Source organism: Pseudorasbora parva, chromosome 6 (genome assembly GCF_024679245.1).
Source record: "Pseudorasbora parva isolate DD20220531a chromosome 6, ASM2467924v1, whole genome shotgun sequence".
NCBI classification, from domain to species: domain Eukaryota; kingdom Metazoa; phylum Chordata; class Actinopteri; order Cypriniformes; family Gobionidae; genus Pseudorasbora; species Pseudorasbora parva.
The window spans coordinates 20,790,655-20,806,807 of record NC_090177.1 but is presented as its reverse complement, the minus strand read 5'-3'; the positions used below and the strand labels follow the sequence as shown (position 1 = coordinate 20,806,807).

Genomic DNA, 16,153 nt, shown 5'->3' with positions numbered 1-16,153 from the left:
CTCCAGTTATATCAGATGAAATGCACTTGATTTATCTTGAACATTATCTTTTGCTTGAAATGTTATGAACAGCAGCTTTATGCTAATTATTCCCTTTTGCTTTTCTGTCTATAGGTAACTAGAGATTACACCAGTTTTTCAGATGACCCAACACCTGTCAAGAGATGACGCCAACCCCTGCTAGGACTTCAGTTGATGCCAACTCTGAACCAACATGCATAGCTGACAAATTTTCTATATATTGTAATCATTATGATAACAATTTGTAATAACTGCTTTAATGAGATCATTGTTTCTGCCTAAATGTATACATGATGTTAGCTCTGCATGATTTGTATTATCTTAGAACTGTACATTTCTGACATACTATGGCCATTACATGGACAACTGTGATGTTACCAAACTGTAATGTAGAATCATGCAAATGAAATGTATTGTGAAAAGAGTTTTACAAAAAAAGTAATCATGGTCCAGAAATTGACCCAAAAAGCATGGCTCTAGCAACAGGTATTAATGGGTATATATGATTCTGAGGTAAGATATATACATACAGCATATATATATATATATATATATATATATATATATATATATATATATATATATATATATATATATATATATATATATATATATATACACGCTCACTGATTAAAAATAAAAATAAATGTTATAAAATAAAAAAGGCCTATACATTGAATGCACAGTATACTGAACCTAAATTACATTAATGTCTCTCTGTTCACAAGTCCGAATAAAAGCAAACCGAACAATGACTCCGATTCAGTGAGGAAACCAGTTATAAACACAATAAACCTTCAGAACAATTCACTTTGAGTCTGATTCAAATAGCTGAATTCCTTGAGCTTGCATTTTGTGAATATTTTTAACCAAATCATTTAATCTAATCAGTTCATAAGAGTCATTTCTTGAAAATCAGACAACACCACCGACCACTGCTATTCTTGAATAAAATATATAGTAAAAGTTGGCCAAACAATTAAATACACTCTAATAAACCTAAAGTTCTGGTCATAATTTGAATCAAAGATAACCAAAGACTCATTCTGATTCAAGGTAAAGTAAATGTGAGGTCATTTCGCAAATCTTTCCGACTGATTCATTAAAAAGAATTGTCAGTTCATAGAGTCATGTTTTGCAAATCAGACAACTCCACGAGATTTGCTTGTTTTTGCACACAGCGAGAACAACTGAACAGACACTGTGCATTTATCTAACATCACCTCACACATATAATCTCCCCAATGACAATTACTTAAATTACTGTCTCCATTATTTTTCATCCTTTTTGTGAACTTTAGCTTGATGCATTATATAATTACATGACAGCTTATTACGGACATGATCAACAGAGGATAACTGACTTCCTGAATGACAGGAAGCAGCATGAGTGGAAAACAATACACAAACTCTGGGGAAAAAAATCACTGGGCCTTTGTAACCTTATTTACCCCTGATGGGTGCATAATTAGTACTTAAGGTTTACATATTAGTATCTAAATAGAACATATTAAAATCTTTTTAAAGAGTACCATCCCAGTGAATGCTTCTGTGTCATTTTTAGAGTGTAGTCACACCATCCCTTAGTAACACAGAGCTCTACTCTTTACAACTGACTGCACATCCAAGGGCCCCTCTGTAAAGCTCTTCATATTGCTCTCACAGGGAACACAATCGAATCTGCCCATAACAACTTAAGCTCTATTGACAGCATGTGTCCTCCTGTCGATTACTACTGAAAGCAAAGTAGTTCAGCTTGCAAAAATGAAGTAAAACACATTTACAGTAATACACTTTCAATGAAAGCCTAAAAGACAAGCTGCCAACACAGTGCATCGCACAGGTTTGAAAATATAAACCATACCTTAATGCTTAAACATTACATGAGCCAGGGATGGGCAGTATTTCAAATACATGTATTTAAAATACGTATTTGAAATACAAAATACTATTTTGTATTTTGTATTTTAAAGCCTTTGAAAAAATCGAATGTAATTTGTATTTAAATACATTTAAGATGAGTATTTTTGTATTTTCAAAATACTCAAAATACTTTGAGCCAGGCAACCTCTTTATCAGGAGCTGTTTTCATGCATCTACTAGTTCAGACCAGACACGCCCCTCCCCCCAACATTCATTCAGGTGAGCCGCAGCTGTACAACCCTAGCCTGACAAGCCAGACCCACATCAAGATGTTTGGTCTGGAAACTCACCATTGACAGCTCAATCTGAGGGGCGGATAAACGGTTGTCTTTCAAACTCCCTCTGCACGCGATAGGATAGCGCTACAACCAACCAGAGCAACGTGAAGCGGAGCTCATTGATAGATTAAATATTCGCCGTATCCGGTCGGCTAAACTCCGAACACATCTTCCCTTCTTAAGAATGACTTCAGTGCCGTTCTTTGTTCTTTTCTCAGAGAAAAGCTTAACTCAAGTCTTCCAGAGATACGGCCAAAGCTGATTTGAAAGACCGCCGTTCGCCAGTTTCTGTGTTTACTAGAAGCACGCAAACGCAACTCGGCCGTCATTATGTTAAGCCCCGCCCACCGACTCTATACACGATGTGATTGGCCCGACCAGAGTTTGGTTTTTACAGCTCAGAAGTGTATTGAGAGTTGCTAGACGGCACTCGTGGCAGATTAGATTTGCTGCCGCTAGGGTGCGTCTAGATTTCTAGACTAGTACAACCCAGCCTTGGATCGGCAACTTTACAAAATTGTTGGAATAAGGTGAGGATGTCATGGTCAATTCTACTTGTTGATTAAAGTAGCTTGTCAAATGTGTTTGAAGTATTAACGTTACTGCATGTTAGGGATGAGTGATATCATATGACAATACATATCGTAGATTCGTAGCAATAATATAAAATGTGAATCGATGGAACTTTTTCTAAATCATTTACATAGATAGGCCTATCGGGGTAAGCACATATATCTGTGCAGCTTTTAGTGGGCAAGAATAATTGGAATGTTGGAGTGGAAAAAGAAGTGAGGGTAAATGAGTTATTGACGTAATTTGTGTTATTATAGACCATTTCAGAATGTTTGTAAACAATCGCCTCAAGATACTTCCGGGTGGCAGAACGCGAGCGGCTTCTACTGACAAACTGAAGAGATCAGCCGGCTACTGTAAATAGTAACATAGTTACGAACATTGCTGTTGTTTAAAGTTGAAACTATGACGAAAACGTGTTGTGTTTGGGGTTGCGCCATCAGATATACAGGAAAAGGTGTAGGATTTTATCGATTTCATTCAGAAAGAAGTAAATATATGCAGCAAAACCTGTGGGTGAGGAGGCTAAAGCGAGTGGACGTCGTCAAAAGTGGCGCTACAGAGAAGTATTCTCAAAATGGTCCATCTACAAAATCATAGCAGAGCATAATTATCTTCAGCTGGGGAATTTCGAGACTAATATTAGTAAACTTTAGATCTCTTTTAACCCCTTACGATTCAAAGATCATACGGCCTCAGATTACTATTGTTCAACATTCACTGCTCATCACACATTATCTGGACAAACTCAGTATCATCAGAAAGATTAAAGACTCCAGCTTTGATATTTGAACACTGTTTATGATAAAACTGGGTTGCAGTGACATTCAATTCTTAATTTATGTCAGGAGTGCATTATTATCGATCCGTTATGAACGATATTTTGAATAGATTATCAGACGCACTTTATTCTCTCGTCTTCACTGGCTCATTTGTGTTCACAGAGATCGCAAAGAACAGCTTTCAGTTTAGCTCTTAGTTTAAAAGTCCTCATATTTGGAGAAATATTGACATATCACGTTTGCAAAATATTTCGTCATACAGAATACCATTTCTATTCATTTCTCACGGAATTATTCGATATAAAAGAGTTAAAACATGCGCAGACCTCTCTCCTACTGTCTCGGACATTTCCTCATTCTGGCTCGAACGGGCCTATTCTAAATTTCTACGCGTGAACTAAGAAGCTAATAAACACACGATAACTATGGAATAAGGTTTTTGTGTGATTGTTCATGTGATTTCGGCTATTTTATATCAATAATGGATGTTTACATGACTGCTAACAGGTGTAGTGATTAGTTCCATATAAAATTATAAATATAACATATTTTAACATCGGGAGTTTGTAAGATATTGCAGATGCCACGAGTCATTAAAGTGGATCATTGCATCAAATCAGCTGGGAAACAGCATGACTGCACCGCCGGCCGCAATCACACAAGGTTTCGTGTTAAACACAGACAGCGGAACTTTCAATGTTGCTGCTATAGCTTCAGATACAAAAAATAAAGAAAAAATGTGTGCAAAGGATTTGTTGAAAAGCAGAGAACAGGGAAATAGACCATCTACGATAGCCTAACATATTGTAATTCAAACAGCAACAGTCACTAAAATAACTACTCACTGGTAGGCTGAGGCTCATTTAAAAATTGTGGTATTAGACTAGCGCTACATCTACTAGACCAAGGTTAGGCATTTCATGTATTGCTATCTCCTGAATTAATTAATCGGTCCCTCAATAATCATGTTAACTATGTCTGAATACTAGCGTTGCCATAGGAACGCTTCGGCTTTTGCCACCCGGAAGAACGTTTATTACTGTTGCGACGTCATGGTGAATTGTCGTATAACTGCCGCTAAAGGAAATTCAAATTCAAATTGAAAACGAAAGTTTCTAAGCAGTAGCACACATCTAAATGCTTTTTGGCATTCAGAATAGGCCCAGATAGATTACAGCCTAATATGGATACCTTCACTGAATTGCCAATTTCACATGTATTTGGTGTATTTTCAAAATACAAAATACTGTATTTGTATTTAAATACATTTTTCCTCACAGTATTTTTTATTTGTATTTAAATACATTTTTCCTCACAGTATTTTGTATTTGTATTTTAAATACATTTCCATGTATTTATGCCCATCTCTGACATGAGCAGTGTTGGGGAAGTTACTTCGAAACTAACATGCCAAACTATAAGCTAGTCATAATTTGTTAAAGTAGCTATGCTACACAGAAGCTACCCTTTTGGAAAAGTAGTTAGCTAATGTAATGGCAAAAAAAAAATAACTCTGTATAATTTCTCATTTGTCAAAATACCGATGTATATTCTGCTAGCTTGCTTTAGTATTTCCCCATATTGGCAGTCTGTCTCTGATCTTTCATGTGCACGCTATTAATCTGTAGGACGTCTCATACAGATCTGATCTTCACAGAAGAGTCGGACACTTTTCCAAGCGCCCTCTATGTGATTTCAATTTCTTCTTGATGTCTCAGTCACGTTCCATGATCTCAATCCACCCAGAAATATCTTAACCACTGGCATGATTTCAATTCTCCCGATTTTCTTAACCACCTGCGTGGTCTCAGTTCTCCCAAACTTCTTGACCATGTTCCATGATCTCAGTTCTCTCAGAATATCTTAATCACGGTGATCACAGAATCAGACCCCCACTATGGTTATCTCTTTTACCATAAAAGTTTTCTCTTTTCTTAAACCAAATTCTCAAATTAAGCTTATTTAAACACATTAAAATTCCTCAGAATTTTAAGTTTGTCTCTTACCAGAAGCGTCCCGTTGCCAGCTCGGGTTCGTTTTCTCTGATTCCAGTGTTTGGACCCTCCGGACCCCCCTGAGCGGCCGGCCCTTCTCCTTCAATCTGTCGGGGTAAGGCTGTGACTCTAACATCCAGGATGATCAGTCACCGTCCGCTCACGGGGTCCAGACAGCACATCCAAGGAATCCCACTATCTGACACCAAATTGTAATGGCAAAATTTTTTTACTCTGTCGCTTCACTGAATAAGAGACAAACATTAGCCGATTACCTTTATAAAGGTTTATTTCTTGCAAGAAAGAGCCACAGTCAACACAGTCATCAGTGTCTGCATCGAGTGTGAACTGAAGACATAACAGAAGTCACAATCTCTTATACCCCATTGTCAAAACAATCCCTCTCAGTAGTTTTCCACACATGGCAAGAGTGTCAAACACAGCACAGAAGTGTCCTGCATGGCAGACACATATTAGCTCCTGTATGAATATAAACACAAAATAATCTCTAAATAATCAATATTCTTTATCAGTGATTGCAAATTTTCCATCACACTACACTTATAAAATTATAGAAAATCGTATTATATACGGTGAATATATAAATATAAATAAAGGATATAGGCTATATACACATTTTACTTATTTTTTTAAACTTAAAAAAAATAAACTTTAATAATTTAATTAAATAATGTTAAATTAATTAATTAGACAACACATACAGAATACTCAGTAATGTACACATCTATAGTAATAGAAACGACATTTAACTAAATATTTTTCAGTGCATGCTCTTGAATCTGTTAATCATTTTTGAACTTTCCAAATGAGAGAATTCTCTACAGCGAATCATTTCTTAATTTAAAAAAGAAAACAGTTCAGAAGTATAATTGCGTCAGAGCAATTTGTCTGTAAATTAAAAATAAAGCTAAAAAAATTAAGCAGAGCAATACAGAACAGAAACGTTTAAGCACTGTTTTGTTGTGCTATACTGCTAACCATTGGAAATATTAGCTTGGTAATGGAAATGCTAAGTTGTTGAGCTAGGTAGTATCACACAATTGAACAAATGTAGCATTTAGTAGCGCAACTTATTATTATTATTATTTTATTTTATTATTAAGATACTCCTCAACACTATACATGGTGTGATAAAATCACTTACCGACAGTGTCTTTGCAAATTTATCTCCAATATTTGAACTCTGCTGAGTTGCATTTGTACCCATTTGAACAGTATTGATTTTTTATTCTCTTCCATATAATGTATACTAGGCCAAATATGCAGTACATTACAATTCTGCACCTCCATACATTTTTAGAACCTATTAACTCGATCTTGTTAAATGCACATATTCCCAGTCTCACCTGTGAGCCCATTGACAATGGGTGGCCTCTCATCCTCCTCCTCTTCCTCAGGAGCTGCGCTGTCCTTCCTATCCATTTTGCTGACAGACGTGGTGCGTTTGCGCTGAACCTCCGCGTCAAACTCCTCATCAAACAGAACCTGGTCTACCAGGTCAGGCTGCACTGGGCTGGGCTCTGCAGGTGGTTTTGGGGTGCCATAGTAATTACCTGTAAAGGAACAAAGATAAAAGATAAAGATAATTTTTTTTCACATGCTGATTCTGATCACTGATTTTGCAACTACTGCACAGTAAATAGAGCTGCCGTTTTTTAAAATTATTATTATTATTAAATATTACACTGCATATTACATTTGAATGTATTTTAACAATTTAGATTTGTAGTTACTTGATAATAATGAATGAGAGATGACATAATTGTGGAAAGAAAACAAAATGTGTACATAACCTATGACAGATTCAAACTCACATCGCCCACCACGCCTCAACCTGTCAGAGCATGAGCACTACCAGCAGCGGTTTTTAACCTTTTTGACTCAAAGCCGTTCTTTTCTGAGACAACATTTGAAGACCCTCAGCTGATAACTGACAGCTAAGCTTATAGTTACCCCTGGTATCTCTGTTGTAATAAAACAAATAAACTCTAATAGGCCTATATTATGTCGGTTCAATTTTGTACATATTTATTTTTAGTGGGGTTTGGCATTTTAATTAAGATTATGCTAATATAACTAAATGCAAGTAATTTTAAGTCATTGGGAAGTTTGCTGAGGCCCTCTAGTGGGCTCTAGCTCCCAGTTTGAGAACTTGTGTGCTTGGCTATGGCTTGATTTAGTTCTGCCATCATTTCCCCAAACATATTTCATGTGTAGAAGTAAAAACCAAGCTGATCAAACCCCCATTCGGACTGAAGGGTGCTTCTTAAGCGTCACGTCTTCAAGGCATGGCTGGTCTCTGAACTCCAACAATGTTGAACCCACTATATATATCCTGCAGCCTGATGCTCTTCAGTAAAGCTGTAAGTCTTGTTTGTTCGGCTCCCTGCAGCGCTCCTCTGGACCACGACGCAGCACTCTGGCACTTTGTTGTTATTTATTGGCAACAGTCCTCCACTAGAGATTAAGACTGTGTGGCTTCTTCCACTTCCCAGAGAGGCAGGAGGTCTATCTTGTAAGCTTTACTGTCCTGTGTCATCTGGATAAACGTCCTGGTATCAGTACAACGTATGGGAAACTATGAAGCACTTTATGCTGACCTACTTTCTCGACTACCGTATTCACAAAAGCGTCATACTTGACAAAACAAGAAGGGAGGACCAGACGATAAAAAAATCCATCAAAAAATAGTCCAAGTGCTGTACATATTATAGACATTAAGGACAATGAATTGAAGAGGAGAGTTATTACATTAAACCTAGTACAGATCCTTTTTATTGCTTGAAAGATCGCCAATGAGAACCGTGACAGGGGCTTTTTCCTTTAAAATAATAAAATGAGAACCCTTCATAAACCTTGAGCGCAGCACACTAAAGACCTCATTACGCTTTATTTACACTATCATTTGACAGGTTGCATCATTAGTCTTCACTTGATGTGGAGAAAATAAATAGGGGTTTAAAAATATCACCACACAGAGATTTGTGTTCATTTGAATTTATTACATCATCGTGCTAATAATTTACTTGCAGCTGTGTTTGTTGGTGTTATATAGAACGCCCAACAGCAGATTTGTCTATGCAGACCTATTAATAACAGTCTTTAATAACTTTTAAAGTGATGATAAGGGAACGAGAGACTTCACATTAAATGACGCATTTGAAGAATAGCAGGGTCCAAAAATAAAGATGCTTTTATTTTAAACGAAGCATCCTTTGATTAATTAAAAAAAAAAAATAATATTAATGATGTATATACACACGCACCAAAAGATTGTGTTGTTTTAAAAGAAATCAATGTATTCAGCTAAGAACATATTAAATTGATCAAAAGTGACAAAAGTAATGTTACAAAAGATTCCCAGTTCACATGCTGTTGTATTGTGTAACTTTCTATTAATGAAAGATTCCCAAATCACATTTAAAAAAATATTAAAATACAAAACATAAATAATATACAGTTAAGTGAAAAAGAAAGTACACACTTTTGAATTCTATGGTTTTATGTATTGGGGCATAAAAATTCATCTGGTCGTTAGCAGGTCTAAAACGGTAAACACAACCTCATAACAACAACACAAAATATTGTCTAGTGTCATTGTTTTTGTTTTTGTTTTTTTTTTTAACAAAAACAAAGCCAAAATCAAGAATGTGTGACACTATACACACTATTTAAAAAAAAAAAAAATCTGCCCCAATTGAAAATGTTCTTGTGACTGATACAGTTAGCTAGTGAATCATTTGGCCACAGTGAATTGATGTAATTTAACTCACAGAAATTCAATTTGGCCAACTTTTTTTTTTACAGTGTAACTACACCTACACCTTATAATTCAATTGCTAGAACAACCTTTAGCAGCAATGACTTAAAATAATCATTTTCTATATGACTTTTTTCTATTTTTTCACATTGCTTTAAAATAATTTTGGCCCACTATTCTCTACAATGGTACTTCAGTTCATTGAGGTTTGTTGGCATCTGATTTTACACAGCTCTCTAAAGGTCCTGCCACAGCATTTCAATCAGGTTGAGGTCTGGACTGAGCCATCTTTTTAAGCCATTCTGTTGTAGATTTGCTGGTGTGATTGCGAGTTAATGGTCGACTCAAAGAGCGCAAGGTGTCCAGGTCCTGTGGCTGCAAAACTAGCCCAAAATATCGCCACCACTGTGCTTCACTGTTGGTATGGGTTGTTTGAGTTGATATGCTGTGTTTGGCTTTCACCAAACGTGGTGCTGTGCTTTAGGCCAAACATCTCCCCTTTGGTCTCCCCTCAAAGGCTTGTGGTTTGTTCAGATGCAACTTTGCAAACCTAAGCCGTGCTGCCATGATGTCTTTGTTTTTTGTTTTTTTGAGAGGAAAAGCTTTCTCCTGGCAACCCTCCCAAACATGCCATACTTGTTCAGTCTTTTTCTAATTGTACTGTCATGAACTTTAACATTTAACATGTTAACTGAGGCCTTTGGAGTCTGAATAGCCTTTGCGTATTTTGCAGTTTCTCTGAAGAGTGCACAGTCAGATCTTGGGGTGAATTTGCAGGGACGTCCACTCCTTGGAAGATTGGCAACTGTCTTGAAGGTTTTCCACTTGTGAATAATCTTTCTCGATGTAGAATGATGGGACAAATTGTTTTGAAATGGCTTTGTGACGCTTTCTAGATGGATGGGCAGCAAACATTCCTTCTCTAAGATCATCGGTGATGTCTTTCCTCCTTGGCATTGTGTTAACACACACCTGAATGCTCCAAACCAGCAAACTGCCAGAACTTCCGCTTTTTATAAAGTTGAAGATCAATTAAATCAAAGGCATTTGAATAGCAGCACCTGACTGCTACTTACTACTTAATTTCTAATGGAAGTAGTGAGGGGGTACTTAGTTTGTCGCACATGGCAATCATGGCACATGGTTTATACATATATTCAGTGTTCGAACTATACTGTGGCCTTTGGGGGAGCCCACTTTTCGGGGTGGGGGGGGGGGGGCGTGCATCTCTATACACAAAAGAGGACGTGTATATTCCTTCACACACAGACGAACGCGTCAATCTATTGCTTAATGCATTGCGGAGACTCTTAATATACAATTTACAATCATTGAAGAACATCTTTGATTTTAATGAAGGAAGAAAAAAACAAGAATTGATAGGTCAAAAAGTCCACAAATCTATAAACAAAGCCAGGGCCGTGCACAGACATTTTGAGGGGCAAGGGGGTTGAGTATCATCTTAATATAGAGAATGAATACAATTGTTAGGCTTTAGTACTAATCACATTTATGTTGTTCTAATTATTCTTCCAAAAAGTTGATTCTGGGCTAATTTGATCTCTTTTCTATTTTTATTTTTTATTGGAGATTTAAGTAGCAAATAAGAATCATTTATTGAATATATTTTGAGACAAAGGTCTTGTTTATGATTTATGTAAATCATACCCAACAGTTTTTTAATAACAGAATGTTATTTTATTCATCAAAATAAACAGAAAATAATGCAAACGTTGCTAGATATTTTTTGCACAAGTATGAACTTTTTTGAAAAATTACCACATTTTTCTTAGGGTGTGCTTTAGCCCTATTGTAGGCTGCCCTGATACAACTCATATCTATAATAGCCTTTATTAGCCTACCTTTTTTTAAATTATTGTGTATACAATTAATATGGTCTAAATAAAATATCATAAATATGACATGTTATAGATACAAGTGTTAACTCACAAAAATGTATTATAATCGGATATCTATTATACAGGAGTTAAATAGCCTAGTGACAAACTGTCAGCTATTCAGTATACAGTATATGACGATTACCCGCTGGCATGCTGGAGCTTTTAATCTATGTTTGAACTGTTGAAAGAAACAAACTAATAATTCTGCGGATTAACCACTGTCTGTAATGTAGACTGTAGTTTGTGATTTACCCGTTAATGGGACGACATTCTGGAACTGTCGTCTCCACAGAGAGCGGACTGTGAGCGATGCTGCGGAGGGAGCGGGAAAACACGGAACGGATTAGCGGAATTAGTGGATTTTTAGCGGAACAGAACGCTTTTATTACGCTTTTATGGGAGTCCTCTGAGGGTGAGGGAGGGAAGGGGGCAAGAGGGGCACCTTAGCCGATGAGGGCAAAGGGGCAGTGGCTCTAGCCACCGGGCCACCCCCCTGTGCACGGCCCTGCACAACACATAATTGGGAATAACATGCCTTAACACAGAAGCGACCACAGAGGCTTGAGGTCAGCCTCTTTTTCTGTTCTTCCAGAAATCCAAGATCAAGAAGTGGATATTCGTTATTGTTTTTTCTGCGAATCTTTGCGTTGACATGTACTAAACATGAGTGGAATTTGCACCGCAGTGCCACCACACCTTGATGGTCATGACAAGAACAGCATGTATAGTTATCTTTATTGAAGTGAATTAGATTTAAATCACCGTCATGCATGAATTAATTATATTCATATGATTAGATTACATAAAAATGAAATTGCACCTCAAAATAACACAGTGTCAATATTTTTGAGACCCCCCAAAATTTCACAAATCACGTTTTCAGGGGAGCCCATGTCTTATTTAGGGGAGCCGAGCTCCCCCTAGCTCCCCCGTAGTTCGCACCCTGCATATATTAAAAAAAAATAAAGCTTCCTATATGTTTTCAGTTTTCAAATCCAAGTTCTTCAATATAGGCTCAGATTCTGGGGCCCACTGTATCTAAGGGAAATATGTTATCACTGCCACATAATTTTCCTCCGATCTGTACTTGGCGTGTACTTCACGTGGCTGCACAGCAGATGGACAGTGCTTTAACAGAAGTGTGCACGGTCAACAGCCGTTATCATCTCCATCAACAGGTGGTAGGCCATGCATGAAATAAACCTGCTTACTCAAAACAGTTCTGCTGAGTGTCCTCTCCAGATTTGATAAATGCATAGAAGCCTGCATGACTGGAATAACTGAAGAATCCAAATGGCAAAGTTCAATGTAAGGGCTTTAAATAACACAGCTATGTAGAGGTAAGTAGAAATAAAAGGAATAATTATCCAACATATCATGAACTGCAGACACCCTCTATAATGATACCCATCCTCCATGGGATGAGTATCAAGTTACACAGTCAGTACTGTAGGCAGAGACTCCCACTGCAGTTTTATCATTTTTGTGTGTTGTCGCAAGTTGCTCTCTGGCTGATATAACTGATGCTTTTGAAGTAAATAACATCAAATACAATTCATCATAATGCAAAAAACAAGTTGTGTCAAGTTGTTATGCTGTATTGCTAAATATAATAGTACAATTGCAATTACATTTAATTACAATGTAAGTAAATTTAATTAGTTACTATAATTGAATATCTTTTTTTCCACTTTGTAGTTTTACTGATTTTAAAAGATATTAGCTTTTTTTTACTCTCTACTAGACTCAAAATATTTTGGGTATGTACGGTATATATACTCTTTACACCAACACATTTGTGATAAGTAATGCAATTACTTTGTACATTTTGCATGGCACCTAACTTTTTCTGCAGTAGTTTATTTCTGCTACAAAAGAAGTGATATTGCCATTTACAGGGAATTTAAAGTGGATTTTGCCCTTACTCATCCACACATTTCAACAAGGCTACTTTACACAAACACTGCAAAAAGAAAAAGAAAAAGAATGGCTCCAATTGAAAATGTTCTAGTGACTGATCACATCTAAATTTTTCAGTTGGCCGAATTGAAATTCTTTGAATTGATGCAATTTATTTCACAGAAATTCAATTCGGCCAGCTGAAAATTTTTGATGTGATCAGTTGATTGAAAATTTTCAATTGGAGACTGATTTTTTATTTTTTTTATTTTTACCGTGAATGCGAGTGCATTAGCAAGTAGTTGCTGAATCGCAAATGTTTTATGCACTATATTGCCCAAAGTATTAGGACACCCCTCCAAAAATTGAATTCAGGTGTCCCAATAACTTCCATGGCCACAGGTGTATAAAATTAAGCAACTAGGCATGCAGACTGCTTCTACAAATATTTGTGACAGAATGGGTCGCTCTCAGGAGCTAGTGAATCAAAGCATGGTACCATGATAGGTTGCCAACTCTGCAATAAGTCAATTTGTGAAATTTCCTCACTACTAAAAATCTAACAGTCAACTGTTAGTGGTATTACAACAAAGTGGAAGTAATTTGGAACACCAGAAACTCAGCCATGAATTGGTAGGCCATGTAAAATCACAGCGCATGCTGAGTCGCACAGTGTGCAGAAGTCGCCAACTTTCTGCAGTCAATAGGTACAGACCTCCAAACTTTGTGTGGCCTTCAGACTAGCTCAAGAACATTGCGTAGAGAGCTTCATGGGTATGAAGTTTCCATGGCCAAGCAGCGGCATCCAAGTCTCACATCACCAAGAGCAATGCAAAGAGTCAGATGCAGTGGTGTAAAGCATGTCACCACTGGACTCTAGAGCAGTGGAAACATGTTCTCTGGAGTGACGAACAGTACTTGCCTGACTGCATTGTGCCAAGTGTAAAGTTTGGTGGTGGTGTGGGGGGGGGGGGGGGGTGATTATGGTGTGTATGTGTTTTTCTAGGCCCCTTTTTAGTTCCATTGAAAGGAACTCTTAATGCTTCAGCATACCAAGAAACTTTGGACAATTTCATGCTCCCAGCTTTGAACAGTTTGGGGATGACCCCTTCGTGTTTCAGCATGCGCACCAATGCACAAAGCAAGGTCCATAAAGACATGGATGAGCAAGTTTGGTTTGAGGAACTTAAATGGCCTAAAGAGTCCTCAACTCAACCTGATAGAGCACCTTTGGGACGAATTAGAGCGGAGACTGCATGCCAGGCCTTCTCGTCCAACATCAGTGCAACATCTTGTACAAAATAAAATGGTAAAAAAATCCCATAAACACACTTCTAAACCTTGTGGAAAGCATTCACAGAAGAATTGAAGCTGTTATACCTGTATAACAACTCCATATTAAACCCTACAAATAATGGGAGGTCATTAAAGTTCAAGTGCATGTAAAGTCAGGTGTCGCCAAAACTTTTGGCAATATGGCGTATATGAGATGAGGACATGACTGCAGCCAAAACCAGCATGTCAAGTGCATGTAGGCTTTGAATGTTTAATTTTACTTAATACTATTACATTTATCAGTTATATTGAATATTATTCCCTTTTTGAGCAATTGAGCTTAACTGAGACTTGAGTGTTTTTAGACGTTGACCTTGACCTTTGCAATGGAGATGTTCAGTTATTCATTTTGATTATAAAAAAAAAAAACATGTGATTGTTCTCCTAAAAAAAAAACGTTTCATTTTTTTAAATGGCATGTCTCTTAGGTGTAAGATTAGCATCTTTGAGCCTACAGTTAGTATGAGTAAAAATACTTAAGTACTGTTAAAATCAGAAACTCTAAAGCCCGATTTCACAGACAGGGCTCAGATTAAGCCAAGACTAGGCCTGTCAGTTACGACATTTAAGTAGATGTGCCTTAGAAAGAAAAAAACAAGCATTACTGGTGTGCATCTTGAGACAAAAAAGGCAAATAACTAAAAAAGCTCAAGCATGAGTTTTAGTCTGGGTCTAGGCTTAAGACTCATCTGCGAAACCTGGGTTATAAATTTTACTCAAGTTGTATTGGAATTGACGACTTATAACTTGTAAAGGAGTATTTTTCGCTGTGAGGCATCTGTACTTTTACTCCAGTATGGTTTTCAGGTACTTTTTACACCTCTGCCCTTCGATTACCCCTAATTCATGACTGTAAGGCGAGTTATTCAGAAAATGTCTTGATTATACCAGAGTATGCAGCACAATAGAAAAGTGTGATCGAATCATGGCCATAATCATGCCATGTCACAGCCTCTAGGGTCGCCTGTCAAACAGCGGCCACCGCATGATGGATCGCTTATAAACAGCGCACTGCGTCATCCGTGATTAACGGGCAAACACAGCAAGGAGGAGGGAAGGGTCATCCACCGGGGTCTGTGAAGATATTTGTTAGCATTAATCTGTGGGAGATGGCTGGGCGCTGTCAGAGGAATGGTGATGATTTGAAACCGCCTTCCTTTCACCACTGTGCAGTGAATGGCAGAGGAGGAAAGATAGACATGCTGATAGCAGGTAGTTATTTAACATTTGAGTGTTTTATGTCAAATAAATAACATCATGCTTGCTCCCGCATCCCAGATGAACTGATGGAGGACGACAATTCACCCGTGACGATCAACGAGCACAACAAATGCAGACCTGCCACGGAAATTTTCTCTGAATGATGTTTACTCTCTCACACACACTCACCCACACACGCACATAAGATCCTCACACCCTTAAAACGAAATGAAATGTGAGTTGACTCATCTATAACCTTTCCCCACTCGGGCCAAGTTGCAGTGCAATTTAAACATCATTGCACTAAAAAACGAATCAAAACATGCAGTTTAGTCAGATAATTATACTGCACATGAGCATATGTGCATGTGTGCATCTAAACAGCATATTTCCTTTGACTATAACTGCTCTACGTGACTGTGTTCACTAAGGCAGGGTTTTTTCCCGATTTTTTGATGCCAAAGAC

General features: G+C 37.4%; 1 protein-coding gene across 5 annotated transcripts in view; it reads right to left on the bottom strand.

The window, feature by feature from the left end:
- Positions 1-16,153, bottom strand: part of magi3a (membrane associated guanylate kinase, WW and PDZ domain containing 3a) — a 173,896-nt gene that overhangs the window by 45,638 nt on the left and 112,105 nt on the right. For all 5 annotated transcript variants that reach the window (XM_067446110.1, XM_067446109.1, XM_067446105.1 and 2 more), the window contains one exon: positions 6,939-7,145. In XM_067446110.1, the coding sequence (XP_067302211.1) occupies positions 6,939-7,145 (207 nt within the window). The remainder of the gene's footprint in view (positions 1-6,938; positions 7,146-16,153) is intronic.